General features: G+C 37.9%; 1 protein-coding gene across 3 annotated transcripts in view; it reads left to right on the top strand.

Moving 5' to 3' along the window:
• The window catches only part of AP1S2 (adaptor related protein complex 1 subunit sigma 2), a 33,316-nt gene extending 10,273 nt beyond the window's left edge, over nucleotides 1–23,043 (top strand). The window contains exon 5 of one of the 3 annotated variants that reach the window (XM_054272305.1): nucleotides 18,836–23,043. In XM_054272305.1, the coding sequence (XP_054128280.1) occupies nucleotides 18,836–18,883 (48 nt within the window). In that variant the 3' untranslated portion in view covers nucleotides 18,884–23,043. Of the gene's footprint in view, nucleotides 1–7,128; nucleotides 7,197–15,105; nucleotides 16,685–18,835 lie in introns of those variants that run through there. The other 2 variants (XM_054272307.1, XM_054272306.1) reach the window with 2 other exon arrangements.
• Nucleotides 23,044–23,055: the final 12 nt, after the last annotated feature.

Raw genomic sequence — 23,055 nt, 5'->3', positions numbered from 1 at the left:
GGTTCAATGGTATAGAAAAGCATAATATAATTTCTCCATATTTTTCCATCCTGTGCTGGTTATTTTGGGTTTATCTGATTTTGTTTGGTATTTTTTTTTCCTTACTGAAATGTACATTGTTAAGGTCCTTGAATGTCTGCCTGAATGTGAATCAAAAATTCTGATGTGCTGGGGGAATCATCAAGTCTTGTGTGCAAGTCAGTGAACATATGTTTTAACAGGGATGGTTCACCTTTATTTTTTAAAGTCTACTGAGGTTTACTGCTTAGATGCTATATAGATCCAAGTTACTCTATTTCCCCCTACATGAACCTTCAGTTTGTTATTTTCTCCTATGAATTAATTGCTTAATTCTTTTACAAGCCTTCTGTGTTCCACTTGGTAGTCTTTTGTTGGACATAGTAGGATGGGGAAGCACAAGGTGTTCTTTACCATGATAGCTGGTTTTTTTAATCCCTTAAGAATACATGCAGATCCACTGCACATTAAAGTTCTTGTCATGAACAAGGTCAGCCATTACATACAGATTTGCTACCCTATTTTTCTAGAAAGGAAATACATGCACTTATTTACTTCTTGTGTTCTGATTCAATTTAAGTCCTCTTTACTCTTTGTAGGAATTATCTTAACCAGAAGTCCTGTTGCAGTTTACAAAGAGAGGACAAAAATGATGTGTTCATTCTCTTAAAATCTTTAGCTCTTTATATGAAAACATATGTAGCAGATTAGTTATATATTCCAGTTTGTCTCCTGCAAATACAGTTAATTGTACATAAAGTAGAATAACTATGTTCTTTCTCATTGTTACTGTTTTTGAACTTTATTTTCACTACTTTTGAGTGTGGGCTGGTCTAAAGAAAAATACATTTCTAGGAATTCATTACTATTTTTCTTTCCAAGCAACAAACATTCTCTTTTTACAGAGAATATAATTTCATATTAATATAACTTCAAGTTAAAAATCTTAAGCCAAGGGAAATACCACTTTTTCAATGTGAGACTTTTTCTTAACCCTGGTAGCTTTACTCTGATTACCCTTCCTTTCCCCATCTTTAGGAGATTTTGAGTTGCCAATGTTTATTAAATAATTCTGATTAACTTGAAATGTAGCAGTGTATCACAGCACTGCTGGAGTCCTGTGTTGGGCTTCTGTGTTTTTCATTCTTAGTTGTATTGAGTGTTGATCAAGTATAAAACTACTCCCTATACCTGTATTTTAGTTTATAAACCCTGTAAAAGTCAGGGTTCAAATTAAATTGAGCTTCCAATAAATTTGGACTATTTTCTATGGAAATTTGGTTTTGTATCAACTGCTGCTATGTAAATGCTGGGTTTGATGAAGAGAGTTGTTAAAATAAGTTTCTCACATGTGGAGAATTTTTAGTATTTTGAGTTAATACCTGCTTCCCAGAAGACTTCAGAACTACCAGACTGAAACATGGTGTGATCCAAATGCAAAGCATATTTCTAGCACGTTTGTCATATGTTTGTTTTTGACCATTTAGATTTTAATTATGTGCAACAAAGTAATTATTTGGCCCTGAATACTCATATTGCCAAAAAAATATATATACATGTGTACACACATACACGTATATAGATAAATACACAATATTATTAATGGAGTACGCAACATTTTTAATTAATAATGCTCCAGGCATTGGTGTCTGAAGTACCTTAAAGATGAAGAGCTGTAAAGAATACTTACACAAAAGAAAATCATTACAGATCCATTAAGTGACTATTTGTGTAATGTTAAGAGGAAATACGCTGAGGCACAAATTGCTGAGTAGTGAATTGGTTCTTAAGTAGCCTTGCCTACTTGTATTTTCTGTTGAAGTTTCCCAGGATGTACTTCTGTGTCTGAGCACCTACTTCAGTTTGTCATAAAGTTCTTGGTGCTGTGAGCTCCCTTCACTAACTGCTGCAGTTTGTGTGATGGAAGCACACCAGCTTGTTAAATCCCTCTCACCTTCACATTCTTGTTAGTTCTTCAGGAATGTACTTAGTTCAAGTATTCATTCCCTAACCCCTCCCCCATGTTTATTACCACCTGATAACTTATCAGCAGTCAGTCGTCAATACTGGCAGTGGTACCCAGATGAAGGGTAGTAAAAGGTAATTAACTCCAGTGCTTGCATTCTTCCTTGTCTCTCTATTGTAGAAATGTTTCTCTTCAAAAGAATGCTGATGATTTTGTATCTTGTTTGCTAGAGAGATTTTAATACTTAACTACTGATTACAAAGGCATGCACTGCTGAAAAGGTGGTTTTTGCTTGTGTGAACAACTCAATTATACTGAAGAAATTGGTAGATGGCGTGTGTTGTTGCATGAATTAAATATATACATGTGATGTGTGAAACAGCTAAAAGATGAGCCTGTGCATCATTTTGTGACACTTGAGATTTTTAAGGCATGGAACTACCAATGATAGATGTTCTATACAAAAGAGAGATTTTGATTTATTTCTCTCAAAAGTCTAATTGCTCTGTGCTATTTTGGATAGCTTCAGTAGTTCAGTATGGTGCTCGGAGGTTTGTGGTCGTTTCCTGTACTAAAATGCTGAAATCAAGGAGTCAATAATTATAATATTTAAACAGAGCAGTCATGTATATATTTTAAAGCAAATCTGTACAGACTTGCTCCTCTTAATTTGAAGTAGGAAAAATTTACTAAACATTGGCTATGAATGAAAATGGTTTTTGTTGATTATCTAAGGCAAATTTTAGAAGAATATTTTGGAAATCATCCCCATTTTGATCACCATTGTTATTTTGTAGGATTTTTTGTGTAACTTTTAATACTTGGTTGCAGAACATCTAAATACTTAAAAATACATATTTTTAAAGAGGTTTCTAAATAAAAAGGCTAACGAGTCTCCACAAATCAGACTTGCTTGTTTGCGTCACTACTTCAGTAATGATCAAAAACTTAAAAGCTATGTGAATGTTTTTTTTCTTAGGCTCTTGCAGTTTGGCCTCAGGCAGTATTTACTAGTCCTTCCACATGAAGAATAAGAGATAAGCTATCAATTAACCTTATTTTCTTTGCTTTCAAACCCTTGCCTCATCCTATATCCAGAAGGGTGCTGACAGTGTTCATGTTGGCCGACTTGCCTCAGATGCTTAGGGTTGCTGCATAGATTTAAGCTTTTGGGTTTAGAATGAGCATCTTTGGAAATGAAACTCTGGTGAATTTCCTGCATATGCTATGAGAATTTTCTTACTAGAGATGAAATGTGCTTATTGGAAACCATAGGTTTGAAAGTATGCATAATAGTAGGTATTAGGTTGTTCTTGAGATGTGCCAAAACTCCTTCATTTTCTCATTACCACTGTTAAAATTCTTCTATTTATGCCTCCAGTGGGTGGGAGTGAGTATAAGGGATTTTGTCTGATTTAGGAAACAGCCTTTGTAAGCATCTTTTTATTACCATTTGCCTGAGAAACTGACCACAGTGAATGCAATTAATTCAATCTTCACTTAATGTTTTTTTCTTAAATATGAACTGTTGAAATGGACTGCCTTCCTCAGTTGGCAGTGGCATCATTTGCCTTGGCTGTACCTGTGTTCCCCTGAACGTGAAACAAGAATGAATAATGAAGTCTTTATTATCATGGAGATCCAACTGCCTTGACTGCCATCTTCTCTTCACATATAACTTCAGTCTCACTTTCAGGTGGTCAGCTTTGTTGATCAGTTGGTCACTGCAATTTTAAGACATGCATCTGCTTGATTTTAGGCATAGAAAATGATCTACATTTAGATATATATATAGACCTATGAGAGTTACTGTCAATGAGAAATGATAGATTTTTAGTTCATTATTTAGGGATTAGGAAATAGCTATGATTTTTATGGATTTGGAATCCCTCCCAACTCACAGAAGAACAAGTTGTAGTGTTTTGGTAGCGGATGCTTTTGTAAAATGTGTTTCAGAACTGAGTCTCTGGAGATGTATTTATAGAAGAAAGGGGTTACAGTGCTGTTAGAGTGTTTGGCACTCTCCATGACACTCAAAAAAGTCATGGCAATCAGAGGCAGTCCCTGGTGACTGGGAAGAGGGAAGCTTTGTACCCATTTCAAAAAGGGTAGAAAGGAGGACTGGAAACTACCAGCTTGTCATCCTGACTTCAGTCCATACCTGGAAGGATCATGGACCAGATCCTCTTAGGAGCTGTGCTAGGGCACATGGAAGCCAGGGAGGTGATTTAGGACAGCCAGCATGGCTCCACCAAGGGCAAGTCCTGCCAACCCCTTCTCTGGGTTGGCCTTTGATAATGGAGCAACTCTGTCAGTGGGCCAGGGGAGGGCTACAGATGCCATTTATCTGGGCACAGTTCCCCAGAGCATTGCTCTCTCTAAATTCAGGAGGGGTGGATTTGATGGGACAGTTACACCCAAAGGATAGGAGTCAATGGCTTGGTGTCCTGATGCCTTTCAGTGGTGTTCCTCAGGGGTCAGCAGTGGGACCAGAGCTGTTTGATATCTTGGTTAGTGACATAGAGGGATTGAGTGCACCCTCAATAAATTGGCAGGTGACAGCAAGCCGAGTGGTGCAGTTGACACTCGTGAAGGATGGAATGCCATCCAGAGGGACCTGGATGGCAAAGCTGGAGAAGTGGGCCCCTAGGAATCTCAGCAAGTTCTACAAGATCAAGTACAAGATGCTGCACCTGGCTCAAGGCAATCCCTGGTATCTCTACAGGCTGGAGGGTGAACAGGTCAAGAGCAGCTGAGAGAGATTTGAGGGTGTTGATGGATGAGAGGCTGGACATGACCTGGCAATGTGTGTGTGCAGCCCAGAAAGTCAGTTCTGCCCAGGGCTGCATCAGTAGCAGGTCAAGGGAGAGGATTCTGCCCTTCTGCCCTGCCCTGGTGAGACCCCACCTGGAGAGCTGCATGCAGCTCTTAGGAACAAACCTCTAAAGGTTTCTGAATTTAATTGTAGCAGACAGGTCTGTAAACGTTGATATTTCTGTATTTTTAATAGATAATTTTAAACTGTCCTCCTTGCACTGCAGAGTAGGCTTTCCTGTAAATACTGACCAAATTACACTTTCATGTTTAAAGCTATAGAAAGTATTCTAGAAAATGAACAGTAGAACCTGCATCTCTTTTTCCCAAATAGTAATGGGGGAAGAGGAAGTTAACATTTTAAGATTTAAATATCTTCTTGAAAAAGTGGCAGAGTATCCAGGAAGTTAGCATTATTATGCTTTGACCTCTTCCCTTGCTCAGTCTGATTTTTTTTTTTGTTGTTTCTTCAAGTGTGTATGTATGTAAGATGTGGCTAATTCTATTACATCAAAGAAACCAAAATTAGAAGATGTTAAGACTCAACAAATTGAAGAAGTCTTTCATAAGTGTTAAATATGCATTCATTAAGCTTTGTAAATTGAAACATCAGAAAGTTTCAACTAAAAAAAAGACAAATTAGCATAGGCAGTCCTTGCTGTCTCCTAACTATCCAGTACCCTCTCTGATGTGAATGCCATTACTGATCAGTTTCTAAACTGTGAACTTGATCATTTATTGATGTAAGCAATTCTTGTAGCACTGTTGAGGGTATATTAACAATACACTGAACTCTTTGTAGATTATAATTCTAATAAGGATGTATTTATTCTGTACATTCAACTGATAGATTCTTTTCCAGAGACATTGTCCTGTCCTCAGCAATAGAAGCACTGTGTCAGGGTGATGCAATGAGAATTTTAGCACTGCTGCATGTGCCATAGCTATTTTCAGGAGTTTAGTCGTGTGCTGCTCATCAATTAGCATAGTAAATCCAGTGAACAATTGCAGAAGGCTGCTCAGGAGTAAGGAGTATCTTATCTTCAAAATCAGGTGCTCTTTCTGAATGCTCACATTAATCTGCATTTTAATAGAACAAGTTCATTGGATGTGGCAGGATGTTGAAAAGATCAATGTTGATGTTTGGATCTTGAGATTGTGAGGAGAAAATTCCATTTTTACTCTGTTGTCTGAGATGATGTATCATGTTGCAGGGCTACTACCCTTTCCTAGAATTCTCACTACCTGTGAGATGGTCTTAGAGTGCCAGAGAATATTAGGTGAAAAGAGTACAAATGTCCCCAGGAGGCATCCTGTTGTGTTTGGTTTTAGATTCTCATTTCTTTGTGGTCTTCTCTGTATGTTGTACAGATGTTGGGGCACATTGCTGGTATGTTTTAGGGCTTTTATTTATTTTTAAGGGAGAAGCTATATTTTTTTGTTGCCAAGCTGTCTAGCAACAGTAGTAGTTCTGGTGATGGATATCAAGATACAATAAAAGTGTGTATATTAAGTTTTATAAAGGCTGAAAATTTGATATTAAAAGGCAAAAAATAATCTGAGAAGACCTGTTGTTCACAACTCTTTGAGAATTCTAAGTATGTTTGATTAACAGATGGATTGATTCAAGTGAAAATGTTGAACTTTTTGCACTAAGCAATACAACACGAAAGTGACTACTCAGCAAGTAACAATGGTGACTTAATAAATATGAATTTTGAATTAAATTGTTACATTACTTCAAGGATGATAGGTTGAATGAAACTTCTTCATGAAACAAGTCTAATTATTTATGTTAATAATAATACTGTGTGACAGTTAATCACTGAATGAAATATATGTAAATTTTGTATTCTATTATGCTTTTAATCTGTTCCAGTAATGAACAACTGCTCTTTAAAAATGTAAAATCTTTGAATTAAAATTCCTTCATGCACAACTGAAGCTTTCTAAAGAACTCTTTACAACATACTCTTTTAAGGTACCAATATCCTGTACCCGGTTGAGAAATGAAAAGTAAACTTTAGAGTTTTTCTGATGCATCTCCTTGAAGTCTTTGAATAGATGTTTTCTTCTGGTGCATTTGTATTTGCTTTCTTAACAATAGACTTTTAGGAAAACCTATTGAAATTGTATTAATCTAAAGAATAACAGCTGAAACAGATTTAAGTGAAATAACTGAACTTTTGTATATTGTTTAGAATATTTTTAAGTCTTATTTTAAATGTAAATAAGCTGTACATGATTGGGTGGATGTTGGGTTTTTGCCTTTTTTTTTTTCATTTAGTAGTTGATACTACATTTTCACTGCTGCTTGATTTTGTTTGTAGAGCCAGAATGAAGACTGGGGAGGTTTGTCTGAGGATATCTTATGATTAAGAGCAATCTAAGGCATTAGCCCTTTTGACCCCATCTAAATGATTGGTAACTACCAAGTTTACCATTTTGGTGGCATGGATTAAATGGGTGCTATGCAAAGAGTGCTGCACGTGTAATTAAGTCCTTGCAAGGGTAAACAGAAAATGGGTGATGGGCTTAACTTTCTGCAACACTTGCATGATGGTCTTTGAAGAGTGCTTTGAGTGTTTCCTTTTATTTTTCTTTTACGTACTAACCGCATCAACTTGAAATCTCTGACTTCTACTGGCTTTCTTTGGTGTTGGTAATTAAGTGGGATAATGCAAGTTAGAGAAATGGATACCAAAGCTAATAATTAAACAGATGTTTGGCTTTGTTTACTTACAATCAGCCCATATAAACATGTATTTATTGGAAAATGAGCTGTTTACATCTGCTATGCAAAGAAAATGGGCCCTAAAAAGATTGGGTGCTGCTGCAATTGACTGTGTATCAAAATGCCGGATGCTGCATGACAGAACAAAGCTTATTTGCATATATAGTGCATTGCAACATATTTTTGTCCAAAGCATAAGTGGAATACGTTGTGGCAGTCCTACTAATAAAGGTAAGATTTTAATTTGCATAAAGCAAGTTTAAAGCATACACGAAAATGATTTGCTGAGAAAAACTTAATTAGTCTGCTACTTATTTGATATAATGATAAACAAGGAGTTTAGTAAACAGATTGGCTTTTGTGCTGTGGAACTGTGGTAATAGATCTAATTTCATATGCAGCTTTATAAATACCAGGATTTAGTTTCCAGATAAAAGAAAACAATTGTAGTAGGCAAAGGTATTTGTAATATGTTCAAAACCAAATTCAGAGCTGGTGTATGGGTATTTTTACCGTTTAAGAGTTTCCTAGTATATGATAGAGCCATTGATTTGTGTTGGGAAGAGGAGAGCAGCCTATAATCTGCTTGCATATCAGACCTGAAGAATTAGGGCAGTCAACAAGTCATTTGTTGAAAACAATTTCTTTATGAGCTTGGACATATTCTAAAACAACTTTAAGAAAAACTTAAGTGCTCAAGCTTGATACTTTGTACATTTCCCCCCAAATTTTATTGCTTTTGCTGTGCTCTTCTGGATAACAAGTTCATATACAAAGAGTGTGATTCTTATGGTGAGGTTGGAATTGAAACTGTGCCTGTAAAACTTTCCTTGTGATTAGAACTTTAAAAAGCTACCTACATTGTTCAGTGCCTGTGCTATGAACAGAGCTTAGGAATCCTAATCTTTTTTTTTTTGTGTCTCAGATGGCTACAAAGACCAATTCTGACACATACAAATCAGGCTTAGATAACTGTGTGACTCCAGTTTACTTGCCTACAATATTTCCCTGGGTGAATGCTGTGTGTGGGCATAGTTTTGCTTGAAGAAATGTGCTTTGTCCCCATTAAATTAAACACAGTTGTATTATCTGATGCCCATGGAATGCTACTTCTTGGCCTGTACTGTTCCTTGGAAGGAGTGAAGGAATAGTTGCTGTGTTCAGACCCCAATTTACAAGGTTGTCGAGGTTCCTCAGAATATGGAGAAATAGAAATGGCATCTGCTGGGCTGAGTGGAGAGGGACAGATAGATGGTTGCACATAATCAGAGATAGGGAATAGTTAGCCTGCAGTAAGGTGCTGCAGTTTGTGTATAGGAATGAAGATCATCTGGGTTAGAGAAAGATCTCCTGAGGTAAAGGAGGTTGCCTAGGGCAAGGGGAGGAGTTTGGCTCAGAGCTTGGGTGTTTGGATTAACCTGATGTTTAACTAATTGGTTATACAACTTTAAATTACTTTAATCCTTGTTACTCTGAGGCATAACCAACCCTAGAATGAGCAGAACTTGTTTTTTTGGTTGTCTCTTTTAGAGAGATTTTCTGTAAACTAGAGTGTTGAGAACTACATATTCCATGTGGCAGTTGTAATAAGCCACATACTCAGAAGTAGTTAGTTTCATAGAGAATGTGGTGAAATTTATGGTAAGCCTTGCATAATACTGAAAAACCACATGAAATCTTGACGTACATTCAGATTGTTCTGTGTAGAAATTCTGCTTTCTATGGAGATCATTTTACAGTGGTAAAGTCATGGTGTTGAGTCGGGATGCAGGTTGCTCATCACCCAAACTCATGCTGACAGTGACTGTTGTTGAGAAAGCTGGATCTATTCTCACTCCCACCTTTGTGGGTCTGCTTGCCCTGTGGTTCTGGGTCTCCTAGCTTGTTAGCCAAAACTTGAGCTCATGTAGGGGGAGCATGAGGGAAGTGCCATGAGGAGAAAACCGGTGGCATTGAAAAGGGAAGTAAAAAGCAGCTGCTTTTGGCAGGCCAGGACTTCTGCTAAAGTTGATAGTACAGCTTAAATTATGTCTTATTTTTTAAAGAATCACAACGTCTAAGTGGTTTAAAAAGCAAGTGTTCCACACATCTTGTCCTGACTCACTGTCTGCTGTGAACCCCCAAGTCAGCCTGCAGAGGTAGGGTCTAATTTACTTGTCATGTGCTGCACCCCTGCTGTTGGCCTGAGTCATAGGAGTGTAGTGAGGAGCTCAGCAGCAGTATTGACTTTGGGAGTTTTCAGCTGTCCTTTCTCTCCCTCTTTCCTTGTGCCAGAAAAGCTATTTATACAGCCATTCTAGAACTGGATTTCAGATCCATTTAAACTGATCCAATTCAAATTGTTTATTTTAAAAAACATATAGTCAGCAGCTTTTCTGTGTTTACAACTTGTGCCTGCAAACATTTGTCCAAACAATTGTAAGAATGCAGAGTGCTGCAGTGCCAGGAAGGAAGGGAGATGCTTAAATGCCATTGCCATGGAAGCTGAATAGTATTGGACGTGACATGGCTTGTTGCAGCAGTATATTCTGGTCAGCTCTTCAAAGATAGCAGCCCTGCAGTTTAAGAAATGCTTCCTTGAGCAAAAGAGAATAAGTGATGCAAACCTGTATCTGCAGTGCTGAAAGAAAGCATTAATGAATCCTTATGTGCCTAGTTTGACAGTTTGCCAAACATCCAGACACTGTCAGATTATCTGATGGGGAGCTCAGTGATTTTTTTTAAAATAATTTTGGCTCTAACTTCACAATACAAAGTGTTCAGCCGTAATATGTGCTTAAAGCATTTGTGTTTTTGTGGTGGCGAGGTGGAGCCTCTGATGGATTCTCAGAACCGTCCTTCCTGCTGAAGGCTGGCTCTCGATTGTTCCTGGCTCGCTGCATAGCAACTGATTGGCACATGTGGAGGAGAGCCCCAGAGCGATTATCACCTCTGAGCTGGCAGATCAGAGCCGCAGCTCAGAGGCAGGAAGCGCCTGCTATTATCGGGTTGTAGTGCACAGAGCTTCAGCTGATCTTTGCAGTGCTTCTGGGAGAGAGGCAGGCAGGCGCTGCTTTCATACCCTTCTGCTCTGCTCTGTTGAGATGATGTTGTAGAGCTGAAGTCTGTGCATATGCTTGGATGTTTTGCTGAGTAACATTTGCAGGACAACTTGCTGTTTCATATTCTAGTTGAGAATTCTGTTGACTGGTTTGAAAAAAATCTTGAAGTTTTTTGTTTTCTCTGTATAGAAAGCTGCAGACAGGATCTTGACTAGGAGTTGGTATTGATGAAGCATTCTTCTTTCTATTTGTTTGCTTGTAGGTTTTTTTGGTTTTTGTTCTTCTTTTGTAAGATTATTATAGTTAATACTTGTTTTTGAAGATGTTTGTAAGTGTTTCTAGGTTCTCTGGAAACACTTGGGTCTTCTTAGAAAGTAGAAATAGAATTTCGTAATAAGAATGCCCTAGTGGGAAATACCAAGGCCGGACTAGATGTGCCCTGAGCAATCTGGCCTATGGTAATGTATCTGCCTATGGCACAAGGACTGGAACTAAATAATCTAAAATATCCCTTCCAACCCAAACCCATCTTTCTAACAGAAGTGTCTGAACAGTTAGCTAACCAAAGATTGGGAAACAGGTACTCTCCTGTTTTGAAATCCTTGAAAAGGCAAGTGAACAGCAGCAATTTCATAAAGCAGCCGTTCATTAGAAATATTGCCTAATAATGATTCAGAAGTAGAGTGAAAAAGTAATTGCTTTTGAAACATTGCTAAGGAAGTGCTTGTTAAACGTGAATTTCTTCCTACTGTAAAAACTTCACGTTTCTAAACATAAGTCCTCAGCCTCTGCCCTTGATTTCCCCATAGCCTGCTTCTGTAGAATTCTTCCCAAACTTCCATGCACTCTATGGACCCCCATTTGTATGTTGTTTGAGCTAGGGTTTTGTTAGGTGCTGAGTGAGGAAAAAAGCCAAGTCTTTATCAAACAGTGGCAGTTGTAATTTTTGTGTGCAGTTTAACATGGCTTGCCTTCACAGACTTTGTGCTGGGTTTGTTGGGAAAGAACTTAAAATAATAGCCTAAGCAAACTTTCCCTGGAAAAGAAGTTGAGCAAAGTGTTGATGAAATCTGCGTCACTGCCATGAGATGTCATCAGTAAAATGGCAGCCCTGCAGCACGCTGAACTTGAGACAGTTTGGTAAAGACATAAAGAATTTCTTTTCTCTCTTTTGCCTGAGGAAATAGCACAGTTTTTTTGTCCACTACAGACTTAAAATACCTTAAATTGCAGCAAGTAAATAATTTAAGGTAGATGTTAGGCAAATTTTCCAGTGGAGATGATAATTTAGCATTTAAGTAGATTGCCTAAGGCACAATAAAAAGGCATCACTGGATGCCTTTAATAGATGAAATATCTCTCAGGAAAGTTATAGGTATACTGTTAGGGGGACTGGATTAAATGAAGTCTCCTCTAATTTTATTTTAGCTATGATTTCTAATTAGTTTGGGTCATGACAGAGTTGGCTGAGAAAATGTCAGTTGGGTTGGACTGGCTAAATAGTTCTGTTTGCTCAGATCAACTCTACCATTTTTCTAATTTAAAAAATTTCCAATGACTCAGGCTGACAATTTCAGAGAGTATTACTAGCTTTTTAAAATGAGTTGTCAACACAGATGTTGTTTTGAAGAAGATTAATTCTAGTAACTTTTAAAATACTGCAATTCCACAATGTGCAGATTGTGTTGTAGAGCTATTACTTTTCTGGCAGTACTAGGATCTAAGACCTTTGTGTTAAAGTCAGATAAGTGGTTTACAGCCAAAGTTTTACGTGATGATTTTTCAGAGGTGTATTTCATGTTAGTTTGCCTTTACATTGTACTGTAAGGATACTATTGTCTCTTCCTTAGCTTCTAGATCAACTAAGTTATAAACTTATAACAATAAGTTTATATTCGATCTAAATTGTTATCTTAAACAACATCTGAGCCTGTGAAGCATGTCCTTGAGGTCTGCACATTCCCACCAAAGGAAAGCAAGGTAGTATAGATATTGGTTGTGGAATTTGACAACTGTCCCTTCCCCATGTTGTCTTTTCTGGTGTTCAGACCAGCAGGCCAACTGCTCTGGAGACAGTGTAGTGGGGAGGCACAAAAAAAGATCAGTCAGAGTTGAAACTTGTGAGGTGCTGTAGTTCTGTGATGGCAAACAATTTGTCAAAACTTCATTTTCCTTTTGGTTGCTTGTCAGGCTGCCCACAATGCCAGGCCCTTGTGTGGGATGGTCCTGGGTGTCCTTGGTGGGTACAGAGGCCTCACTGGAACACCAGTTCTCCTTCTCAATTTTGCTGTGTTATCACTTTGTATCTCTATTACTGTTGTCTTCCATTGAATCCTTCAGGTTCACTTCTACAGGGTCAGTTTATCGCTAGTCTAGTTGCAGGTGATGTTTACGCATTCTGTAAACCAAAACGGAGTGAAATAAGCACATTTTTCCTATTGTTGTCTGACCATCTGTCTTGTTTATCAGTAAACCATAAGTTTCTGTGAAGATGAGGCACTGATCTCACAATAGTAATGTGAGTCAATCATCTAATTTTGTGTACCATGATTTTAACATCAAAGACAGCGAAATCCTCGAGATGTAAACCATTGAAAATACAATCAGGGTGGGGAATAACCCAGACTATGGGTCTGTGCAAATTGGGAAAGGACTTGCTCACATGAAGTGAGCACTTCCATGGCCTTATTTGTTGATGTTTACAGATATGTAAAATGGGACATGGTCAGTGTTTCCAGGCCAAAGAGGATGCCTAAGAATGTGTACACACAAAATCCTTCAATGCAACAGTGGGTTGCAGTCAGCTTCATAAGAAAGAGAATGAGCTGCTCTTGTTCTTCTTTCTGTCCAGAGAGCTAATGTAAAGTTAAGGAGAAATCTATTAGAAGATTTGACAGACATTTCAGTGAAGACACCAACTTTGATGGCTCCACATTTCCAATGGTAAACACTGGAACACATGAGTTTTTTCAAGGAAGAGGGGAATCACGTGTACTCATATATAACCCAGATTAAAGTTGGGCATTTTAGATTATTACAATATGCCTGTTCTTCAGTTGTCTTCTCATGAACAGTCACCAGTGTAAGTAAAGCAGAAGTTTTCCCTACGGACCTTTCTGGGAATATTTGTCTGTAAAATACTAAGAAAATTAGTATTTTATTCTTTTTAGTTAAAACTCCCTAGTCCCTAATAATTTACACTATTACCATGCAATGCCTTTTCCAGTTAGGAAAATGCCTCAGCATTTTGTTTTTAATGTAGACTGATGATTTCTACTTAGTCCACGCGAGAGGTGTTAAGTGTTGAAATTTACATTTGTAATTTTTTATTATATACCAAATTCTTTTCAATCTAAAACCTATAGCGTGCATCATATAATTTACTGGTAACTGTCACAGAGTTATATGGGTGCTATTATTTTGTGAACTACTGGATTTGTAGTTAGCTAGGTCGGGGTGATTTAAACTACTGTGACATGATCTTCAGATTACTGATACTGAGAAACAGTATAAACAACTGCAGCTTTTGGAATATTTTTGTTGTGCTTTTTTTGTGATTTGAGAACAGATTTTTAAAACATGCGAGCTTGGACATGCAAATAAAGTGAGATGGCACAGAGGAGACAGTTTTAGAAGTCCATGGGAACTCTCTCAGTTCTGTTGTAAAACTTCTGTCATTCTGGGAAGTGGGATACTAAAATAGATTGAAGATTGTAATTGGTACAGGATCAAAGATGGAAACTGACATGCAGAGAGTTGAGTTTTGTGTGTTTTCATCCCAGAAAAAGTTAATTCTGCATATATGGGGCTGGTGCTCCTTAATTACTGTTACTCCATTATTGAGTGTTGCTTTCTTTCTAGCTCATCTTTCAGCAAATTGAATACTAATGTTCATGCCAATCATACAAGAGTGTGTTGAGTTCAGCAGCATAGTCCAAAGGCAAAGAAAACTTTGTCTGCTTTGAGAGGTGTATCAGAGGCCTCCATTTTTCTAAACAGACTCCCTGGATTTCAGAAAAGGAATTTTTGTCACCAGTAATGCCATCGCTGCACTACCCTGGCATGGTGTGTTCAGAGCCATGTTCTGGAGGCCTGGTTCCTCTAAATGTGTATTTTATTAGAGCAGATGTGGTGGGTGGTGTCAGATGGCACTTAGCTCAGTGCCGGTCTCTGACGGAAGCCAACAGTCAATGCCTGATGCAGAGACAAGTAATAGATGGGGTGGCCCATCTCTGGAGCTTCAAACTTTTTTTGGCTAAGAAGAGCTCTGAGCTTATGTAATAAAGTATTTATGATATCAAGTATTTCTGTCTATTGTTGGACACAGTATGCAAGTATGGGGGGGTAAAACAATGATTCTGCCCACTACTCTCACCCCCTGGACATCTAGAGTAGTCAAAAATACAATATTGTATTTCTGTATCAAATGTCCTTTTAATGTCAGATATACAATAGCAAGGTAATATTTTTGTTTTCTTGCATATCTGTCCACTTTTCTATTATGTATAAGAATATGTACATTTCTTTTGTAGCCACGTCATGAATACTTTAATGTACCAGTGTACTAAATGGCTTCATTCATCATGCATGCAGAATTTCAGAGGAGATAGACCTGTGACTTACTCATGACAGAGCATTATCATCAGCTTGCTGAATCCAGTCATCCTGAATCTAATAGAATGCCACAACCATTCTCTGCTGTTGTACTTTCCTCTTCCCCCTCTGTTTTACCGTGTTGTCTCTTCACATGTCTCATTTCAACAAAACTTGTGCTTGTTGCCATATGGTTTACTTTTTTATTGTGTGTAAGCTTGAAGTCTTATGCTTAAGAGTTCTGTAGCATTTTCTGAGCTAAACATCTATATACTGCAATACCTATATTGTAACATTACTCAACCCACATTTATCTTTTAAATAGGTTGTGGTGGTATTTAAACATACTCTTAAATTAAGACTTACAGAGAAAGTAGTGAAGGAGAAGTATCATGTGACATGTGTATACACACAAGTATTAAATGATGCTGAATTAAATTCTGTGTAGACCATGCATCTTAATTAAAGGTGCAAATAACACTATCCCTTTCTGAAGACTGGTACAAAAAGTGTGACTGACCTTACAAAAAGGAGAGGGACAGAATTGATTAGGTCAAAGAGAATGATGGGTAAATGTGAAATTAAAACATTAGTATTTAAGTGTGCAGAATGCTCTTGTGAGTAATTTAAGTTACTGCCACTGAAGGAGAGTACAATACCATTGCTTGACAAATGAATAATGGAATCATAGAAACATTAAGGTTGGAAAAGACCTCTTAGCCTATTGAGTCCAGCCATTAATGATTAAGGTTGGAAAGATCCAAGTCCATTAACAGTATTCTTGCAATATGCCTTCTTAAATTGGCATTTCCAGTTTTAAATGCAGGCTGCCTTGTGTATGGGAGAACTGCCACGAAGGGGAATATAAATGCATTCAGTTGAAAAGTGGGCAGTGAGAGGGCATGTAATGCATCCTGTTTGGAACCTAAAACCAGGGCTGATTCTGAAAGTTGTTTCCATGAATTATCAAGGAGGCAGTTACTAAAATGAACCACAAACAAGCTAGTTCCCTGTACTATATGTGGTAATGCACTACCTTCCAAATGTTAAACTGACAAAAAAAAATGGGAGATTTAGGGGATTAGACAAAAGATTTGGATTGGATTTGCAGCATTCTGAAATCTTAGAAAACAAGATCATAGGAGTGGTTTTCCATTTCCAAGTTTGCCTTTTTTCTGTAAGCCATTAACAATGTGTTTGGATGTCTGGTTAATGCTGCTTTAGCCTGCATTATTTCATGCCTGTTGGCTTAAAATGCTGTGCATTGAGCTGTAATGAGATGCTGTTTTTCTTGTTATCTGTATACAGCTGCTTGCTTCTAAATGACTAGGTAATGAATTAGCTTTTCTGGCATGTTTGAAATAAAGTATTGCATGCACTTTTGTCTCATGTGAATGACTTTTTTCCTCATCTGTGTTCTGATATTTCAAATTTGTTGTTTGCCTTGGGTGATTCTGAGCTACAGGTAGTATATAACACTGCAGAATGTTTTACCTAAGAATTGGATAAAATGTTTTACACTTAGTAAAACAAATAATGTGAACAAAACATAATTCATTCTATTTGTTTCTTAAAGGTAATAATTAATGAATTTATTCTTCTAGCAAAAGACATTAGCCTTTAGGTGTTCCTTGAGATTATATTGTTGATGAGGAAGGCACATCTGTTTCAAGATTACTGCTTTAGTAATAAAAAACATTAAAAGAAATCTGAGTTCTATGGGTGATGTATCTGTGGACCAGTAGCTAATGTCCTTGAAATAGGTTGCTTTTAATGGTTAGCTGGTGACCTTGATTTACTTGAAGAAATGCAGTGTTTAAGTTTATACCTGCTGAAAATCATCTCAGACTTTGAAATGGCAGTGAAAACAACAACACTAAACTGCTCTAAAAACAGTGGCAGCACTGCTCTGCATTTCTTCACAGCTATAAAGAACTTGTTTTCAGGTGACTTTGTAAATATCCTGTTGTACTCCTGTGTAACTCGTAAGTGCCCACTACTGTCTAATCAATTTAAAATTAAAAAATGAATTTATTTCAAATATTTTGAAGACCCTGAAATGCTTGAGAAGTTGTATTCTTGTAGAATGCTCTTCAGTTCTGGTGTCATAGTTAACAGTATAGGATTTCTTGAGTAAAATGCCTTACCTTGGTGGATAGGGGAGGTGTGTGTCTTCCAGAATGAATGCAACAAAGTAATCTGGGAATATAATACAAAGAGTTATATTAGAAATGCTACACAGCCATTTCTTCAGCCAGTGCCTCCTTTTGGGGTTTTGTTAAAATACACATGCAAATCTTTAATCCTGCCATCCTGTCTGGCTTTGTCAAGGTCACTGCAGTTCTAAGAATATTAAATATTGCATCTGTGAGGGAAAAAAAACCAAGCCAGCACTACATCTTTAATACACCAAGCATCTTGTTTTCAGATTTAACTTGCCTTTTATTGCAATTTTTTATTTTCTTCTGGATTTTAGAAGCCATCTCAATATGCCTGTTCCAAGCTCTGACTGATTTTTAATGAAGTTGATTTAAAGTATCATAGCTTGTTCCTTCACTGCTGAATCACCTTATACATGAGCTGAATGATCATAGTAAACTTGATCATTTTGTGCCACATAGTCAAGGCTGATAGAGACAATATTCTGATGTTGTTATTTGCAAGGTTTGAAGTGTTTAATTTTGTGTTTTACCAACACTATTTTTCTAATAAATATTTGCAAAGCAGTTGAAAAATAATTTGTTGGCTGCCTTAACTGTTATCTGCTTTTTTTTCTGCTGCATGACATGTCTTGTTTTAGGATGCTAAAGTAAGTTTATTCATGCTCTTGATGTTAAAGCTTTTTTTTTTGACACGGACACAGTATCCCCCTTCATTTATCATGGCATTGTTAATTGTTATTTTAAAAAAGGCTCAGCCTAACGTTTCTAGTTCAAACAATTTCTTTTCAGATGCTATGGAAGTAATGAATACAAAACTGATGATAATTGTTTGGAATTTGGTATTAAACAACTTTCTCTGAATCTAAGGAAAGCTTTCTAAGATGAGAATTAACTTAAAACTTTATGCCTGGTGTGGAATAATAAAATTCCTGTCATAAAAACTCCTCCCTCTTTGAAAGGGATCAATTTGACACCAGGCATACCAAGGTACTGTGACCTGCTTTTGTTAATTAAAAACATGGGATCACTGTATAAAAAACCAAACCAAAACTCTTTTATAAAGATCTTAAGGGATACTGTATCTTAGTTTCATCTGTAGATTCATTCATCCACTTACTTGTTATTCCTGAACAGATTTTTGAGACCCCCCTGAAACAATTCACCACAAAATTCACTGGTTCCATTGCAAGCTCCTTCCCCATCCTTCCCTAGTTCCTATCTCTCTTATTCACTTGTGATTTGTTCCCTGCTGGTAGATCTAAATTGTTTTATTTTTATTATGCTTAAGGGCAATAAAATCCACCAGCTATTCTTGTGAACCATGGCAATCTAATTAACAGCTCTGTGAAAAGTGCAGCTAATACCATGTTTGCAAACTGCAGTGCTTCCATGTTTTCATGTCTTCAGCTTTCTTTTTCAATTCAGCATCTTCCATACTAACTCATGTACAGCTCTGCTCAGTAGAAACAGTGTTCATTTACTACTGTCTCACATTTTCCCTCCGTAGGAAGCAGAGACCCCACGTAGTGTACTTGAAGAAATTGGATTGACATAAATCTTCTCTTCAGCTGATGCCATCTCAGTGTTTCATACTGTAAATGTTCACTGCCTTCATTGTAATGTTTAGCTAATGGTGTAAGATGCTGTTTGTCAGTATTACTGTTTTGCTAAGCTGCTTCATTCAGGCCTACAAGAAAAATACAAAAATACTTTTTTTTGAAAAGGGAACAAGAAACCTAAGTTCAAAATTTATAAATGAAAGGGAATTAGATTTAAATTGACTCAGTGTTTCCCTTCACTGCATTTATAGGAAAATTGCATTTGACTTCGATAAGCCTACTGTTTTTTATAAGTGAACTTGACTTCAGGAAATAAATGTATTACTATGACATAAGCATAGCCTACCTAAATGAAAAGAATCTACATGGACAACTCCAAATATGAAATGTTCCGGTGTAGAAATTGTGTTTATGCAACCAAAGAATTTGTTCATCTACATTTTAGTCACCACTTGTGATTATTCTGCTTATTTCAGTTGTTGCATAATGATTGGAAATATCTGTTTACTACTGAATTTGTCATTATACCAAAGAATCCTGCCAGGATCTGCATATCAAACTGGTAAAAAACTGTTAAGGTGATAACTGCTTTTTTTAAGAAATCTGATCAACTCACTAGACATGAAGGTGTATTTTAGTGTAACTACCTTGAGCAAAACTGTGCAAGTTACTATACTTCAAAGGGAATGCATGGAGGAGAGAAGGAAAACCAGCCCAGACTGAATAAGGAAACTGTTTTTAGGTCTGATATTAGCTTGCTTTGACCATGAACACAAGGAGGTCAGCTTTCTAACTGAATAGAGAGATGCATAATGAAAACTGAACACTTTGAAAGATGGGAAAGAAGAAGCTTTACAGAAGGGACCTTTTATTATTTTCTCTCAAAGTCTACCAACTAATTTGTATTTTTTGGTGTTTTGTAGTTACGCTTCATTGGGTGTATAGGTACCTTTAGGACACACTAAGTGTCAGTCATTTAACTGCTTTTCTTGATCAACACATTAAACATGTGGTACATCCCTTACAATACTCCTGCGTGATGTAGTTGAACCAACTAATTGGCAGTGAGAGCTCTTAACCATTAGATTTGTATGGGATATTCACTACAAATCATGTGAACTGATATCCAGGAATATTTTGACACTTTGAACAGACTCTCAGTAATTAGGGACTGAGCCTGTTTCACTAGCAGAAATGTGATCCATGTGTGATTTTGAGGGAGACAGTGGCAGTCTACACCTGGGAGTAGCCAAGTTCTGTTTCCTGTCCCCTCCCTCTCCACCCAGACACCTTCCCCTGGGAGTTTTGACTTGTTCACCTGAGTGGTGCCATGTTTTCACAAAGCTCAGCTCTGGCAGTGCTGCTGCAGAGTGGGTTCAGTAGTACCAGCCAAAGGAAAGGTGCAGTGGTGCCACTTGTAAGCCCTGATCCAGACCCCAGCACCAATCCTTGTGACAGCAGAGTGGCCAGCCAGGCCCAGGCTGTGTGTGCCACTCCTGTGGCAGTACCAGCGTGGTGCCTGTGAACTCAAGCCATTAGAACTTGTCTATGGGTGCCCATTCCAGGATTCATACACAGATTCCAGAGACTCTTTTTTGTCCCAGGGCATTTCCCCAGTGCACAGTGGGCAGGGGTAGATGAGGGTAGAGGGGTAGTGAAAGGACCCTGTGTGTGAGATTGTAGTGGTAAAATGGATTTAAGTCAAACCAGAAGCAATTTTATATGTATTAAACATGTTTTTAAAGTTTACACTGTCACTTGTATGTGCTTGGCTGGATTAAGCTTCGTTGTGATTGTGACAAACTGTTTGACCTCTGTCTGTCACATTGGTTTAGTTGTAATAAATGTTCATTTTTACACCATTACTGTGTTTATATGTAATTAGTGCCTGTATTCACAGAGGAAAGAAGAGGCCACTCAGTGCTGGCTTAAAAAAAGGGGAAAGTTTATTACAGTGCTTAACCTGTTCTTGAGCACTTCATTAAAAAATGTTGAGGATACTGTGTCCAAGTTTAGTTATTTACATCCATTTAAATTGTAGAGAAAGCAATAAATTAGCAAGTTTTTGGAAAGCTTGCCACATTAAACATGAAATTTATTTAAGTGGATGTTAAGTTGATGGGGTAGTACCACTTCATTTGAAAATTAAACCACATGTTGAGAGAGATTTCTGGATAATAGAGACTGAATATTCAGTTCTTTTCATAGAATTCTGAACAAGTCAATGCAATGTTTACAATCCTGGTCTTGACCAAAAATACGTCACATGAATCTGTTCTCCACCTTTTTAAAAGAACTGAACTGCTTGATGTTATCAGCAAAAGCATGAGGAAAAATTAACATCTTCAGGCATTTCTGAAATTAATCTGAAATGAAGTTCCAGGTTTTGAATTTCCTGTCTTGTGCAGAAGGGCTGGGGAGAGCTAAAGAAGAAGTAGGAATTTCTGGATTGTTCAGGCAAGTTGATTGTTGTCTTAAATGTCTTCAACTTCACTGACTTAAGTCTTTTACTCGACGAGGCCTTCCTGAAATGTGCTGTTCCTTTTGGGGTGATGAGGCCACAGTGATGCTCACCCTGTGGCTGCCTCTGTCAAGTTCCCATGTACTGGGTTACAGTTGTCCGGCTTGCTTTGCAGTCTGTCCCACAGCTCAACAAAGTCTTACCTGTCCATGCCACATCAGTTTTGGTTTTCAGCCATAGATACCAATTCACCTGATACATCAGTGCTGAGCAGGAGTGTATGTGGAATAAATGAGGTTCATTTTAATTACAAGCTTACAGTGAACGCAAAATGAGCTGCACTCTTTGGATGATGTAAAAAGTAAATTAGGCTTTTAGGTTATTAACTATCATAAACTTCCATCTTTCATGTTTTGTAAGAAGTGCTGATCCAGGACAGGAAGCAATAGCATCTTTTAGCAGGCTCTTGCATGTCTTTAGAAAAAAACCAAGTTATTTAGCGCACAGGAATGTCACTGGTAAACCAGAGGGCAGTTTCAGTACACTGAACGTGCTAATGCAAAACTGGATGCAGAACAGCCATGCTGCCATCACAGGGCATAAAAATGGGAGAGGAGTCACTTGGGATGCATTTTGGACAATGTGCCCTATACACAAGGGCTGGGGCCAGAGAGGGAAGGCCTTGCTGGGTGTCCACAAGAAATGCTTTGCATTCAACACACACACGTGCCTCCCTCCTCAACCCCTGATGGGGGTTTGCTGCTCTGGACAGGCAGACAGGGAATGAAATCCCACAGAAGTGGCCCCCAGCTACAGTTGGAGGGAAGGCTCTGCTGTGAGGGGGCAAGCCCAGCTCCCTGATGCCTTCATTCTGCTGGGCAGCAACAGTGCCCATGCCTACAGGGGCTCCCCTGTGCTGCTGCCTGCCTGGGCTGTTCCTCCTCCACTGAAGGGCAGGGCAGCACCTGCTCCCCATCCTGACTGAAGCAGGGCAGCTGGCAGGCCCTGGCACTGCCCCCCTGAACCTCTGTGTAAATGCCAGAATTACTCCAAAGCACCTCCATGATCCCTGCAGAATTCACAACTGAAAAAGAAGTATTTTGAAATACTGCTACTTTTAAATAGCAGTTGAAGACAAAACAAAACTTGGCCCGTATTAATTCACTTTATAAGGTCCTTTTCTGTGGAATATGCGCAATAACACGCAATGGAAATTTACAAATTTAAATCCTTTCCATGTTCTTCTGGGACTTTTTCCCTTGGGGAAAGAAAATAATTAAGCTTAACATTAAAAAACTTCTAGTCTGTCTCTCCAGAATAAAGCAGCTCACTCAAATAATAAGGAAACACAAAACCATGCATATAACACTACTTAAGATTATGAAGCAGAGAAACAATACTGAAAATTACAAACTCCAGAGTTAGAAAACTGGTGGAATCCCAGGTTTCATGCTAACAAATGCAAGCTAAATGTCAGATCTACAGCACTCAAATTCTGTGTAATAAACAGATGGTGTGTGAAAGTGCAGGGCAATCACAGCTACCAGTCCTACACTGTACAGGTACAGCCAGCACGTTTGGGTCCAGACCTCAAGAAAAACAAGCTGAAGCTTCAGCCATTGTAGTAGCAGAAATAAAGTATATTTAAATTTTTACATGCATTTCTAAGCAAGTTTGGTTTTTTTGTGGTTGGTTTTTTTTTTTGTT

This window comes from Melozone crissalis, unplaced genomic scaffold, assembly GCF_028551555.1.
Source record: "Melozone crissalis strain CALT ecotype California unplaced genomic scaffold, PUWL_Pcris_2 ptg000013l_1, whole genome shotgun sequence".
NCBI lineage: Eukaryota > Metazoa > Chordata > Aves > Passeriformes > Passerellidae > Melozone > Melozone crissalis.
This window is presented reverse-complemented; position numbering and strand designations above follow the sequence as displayed.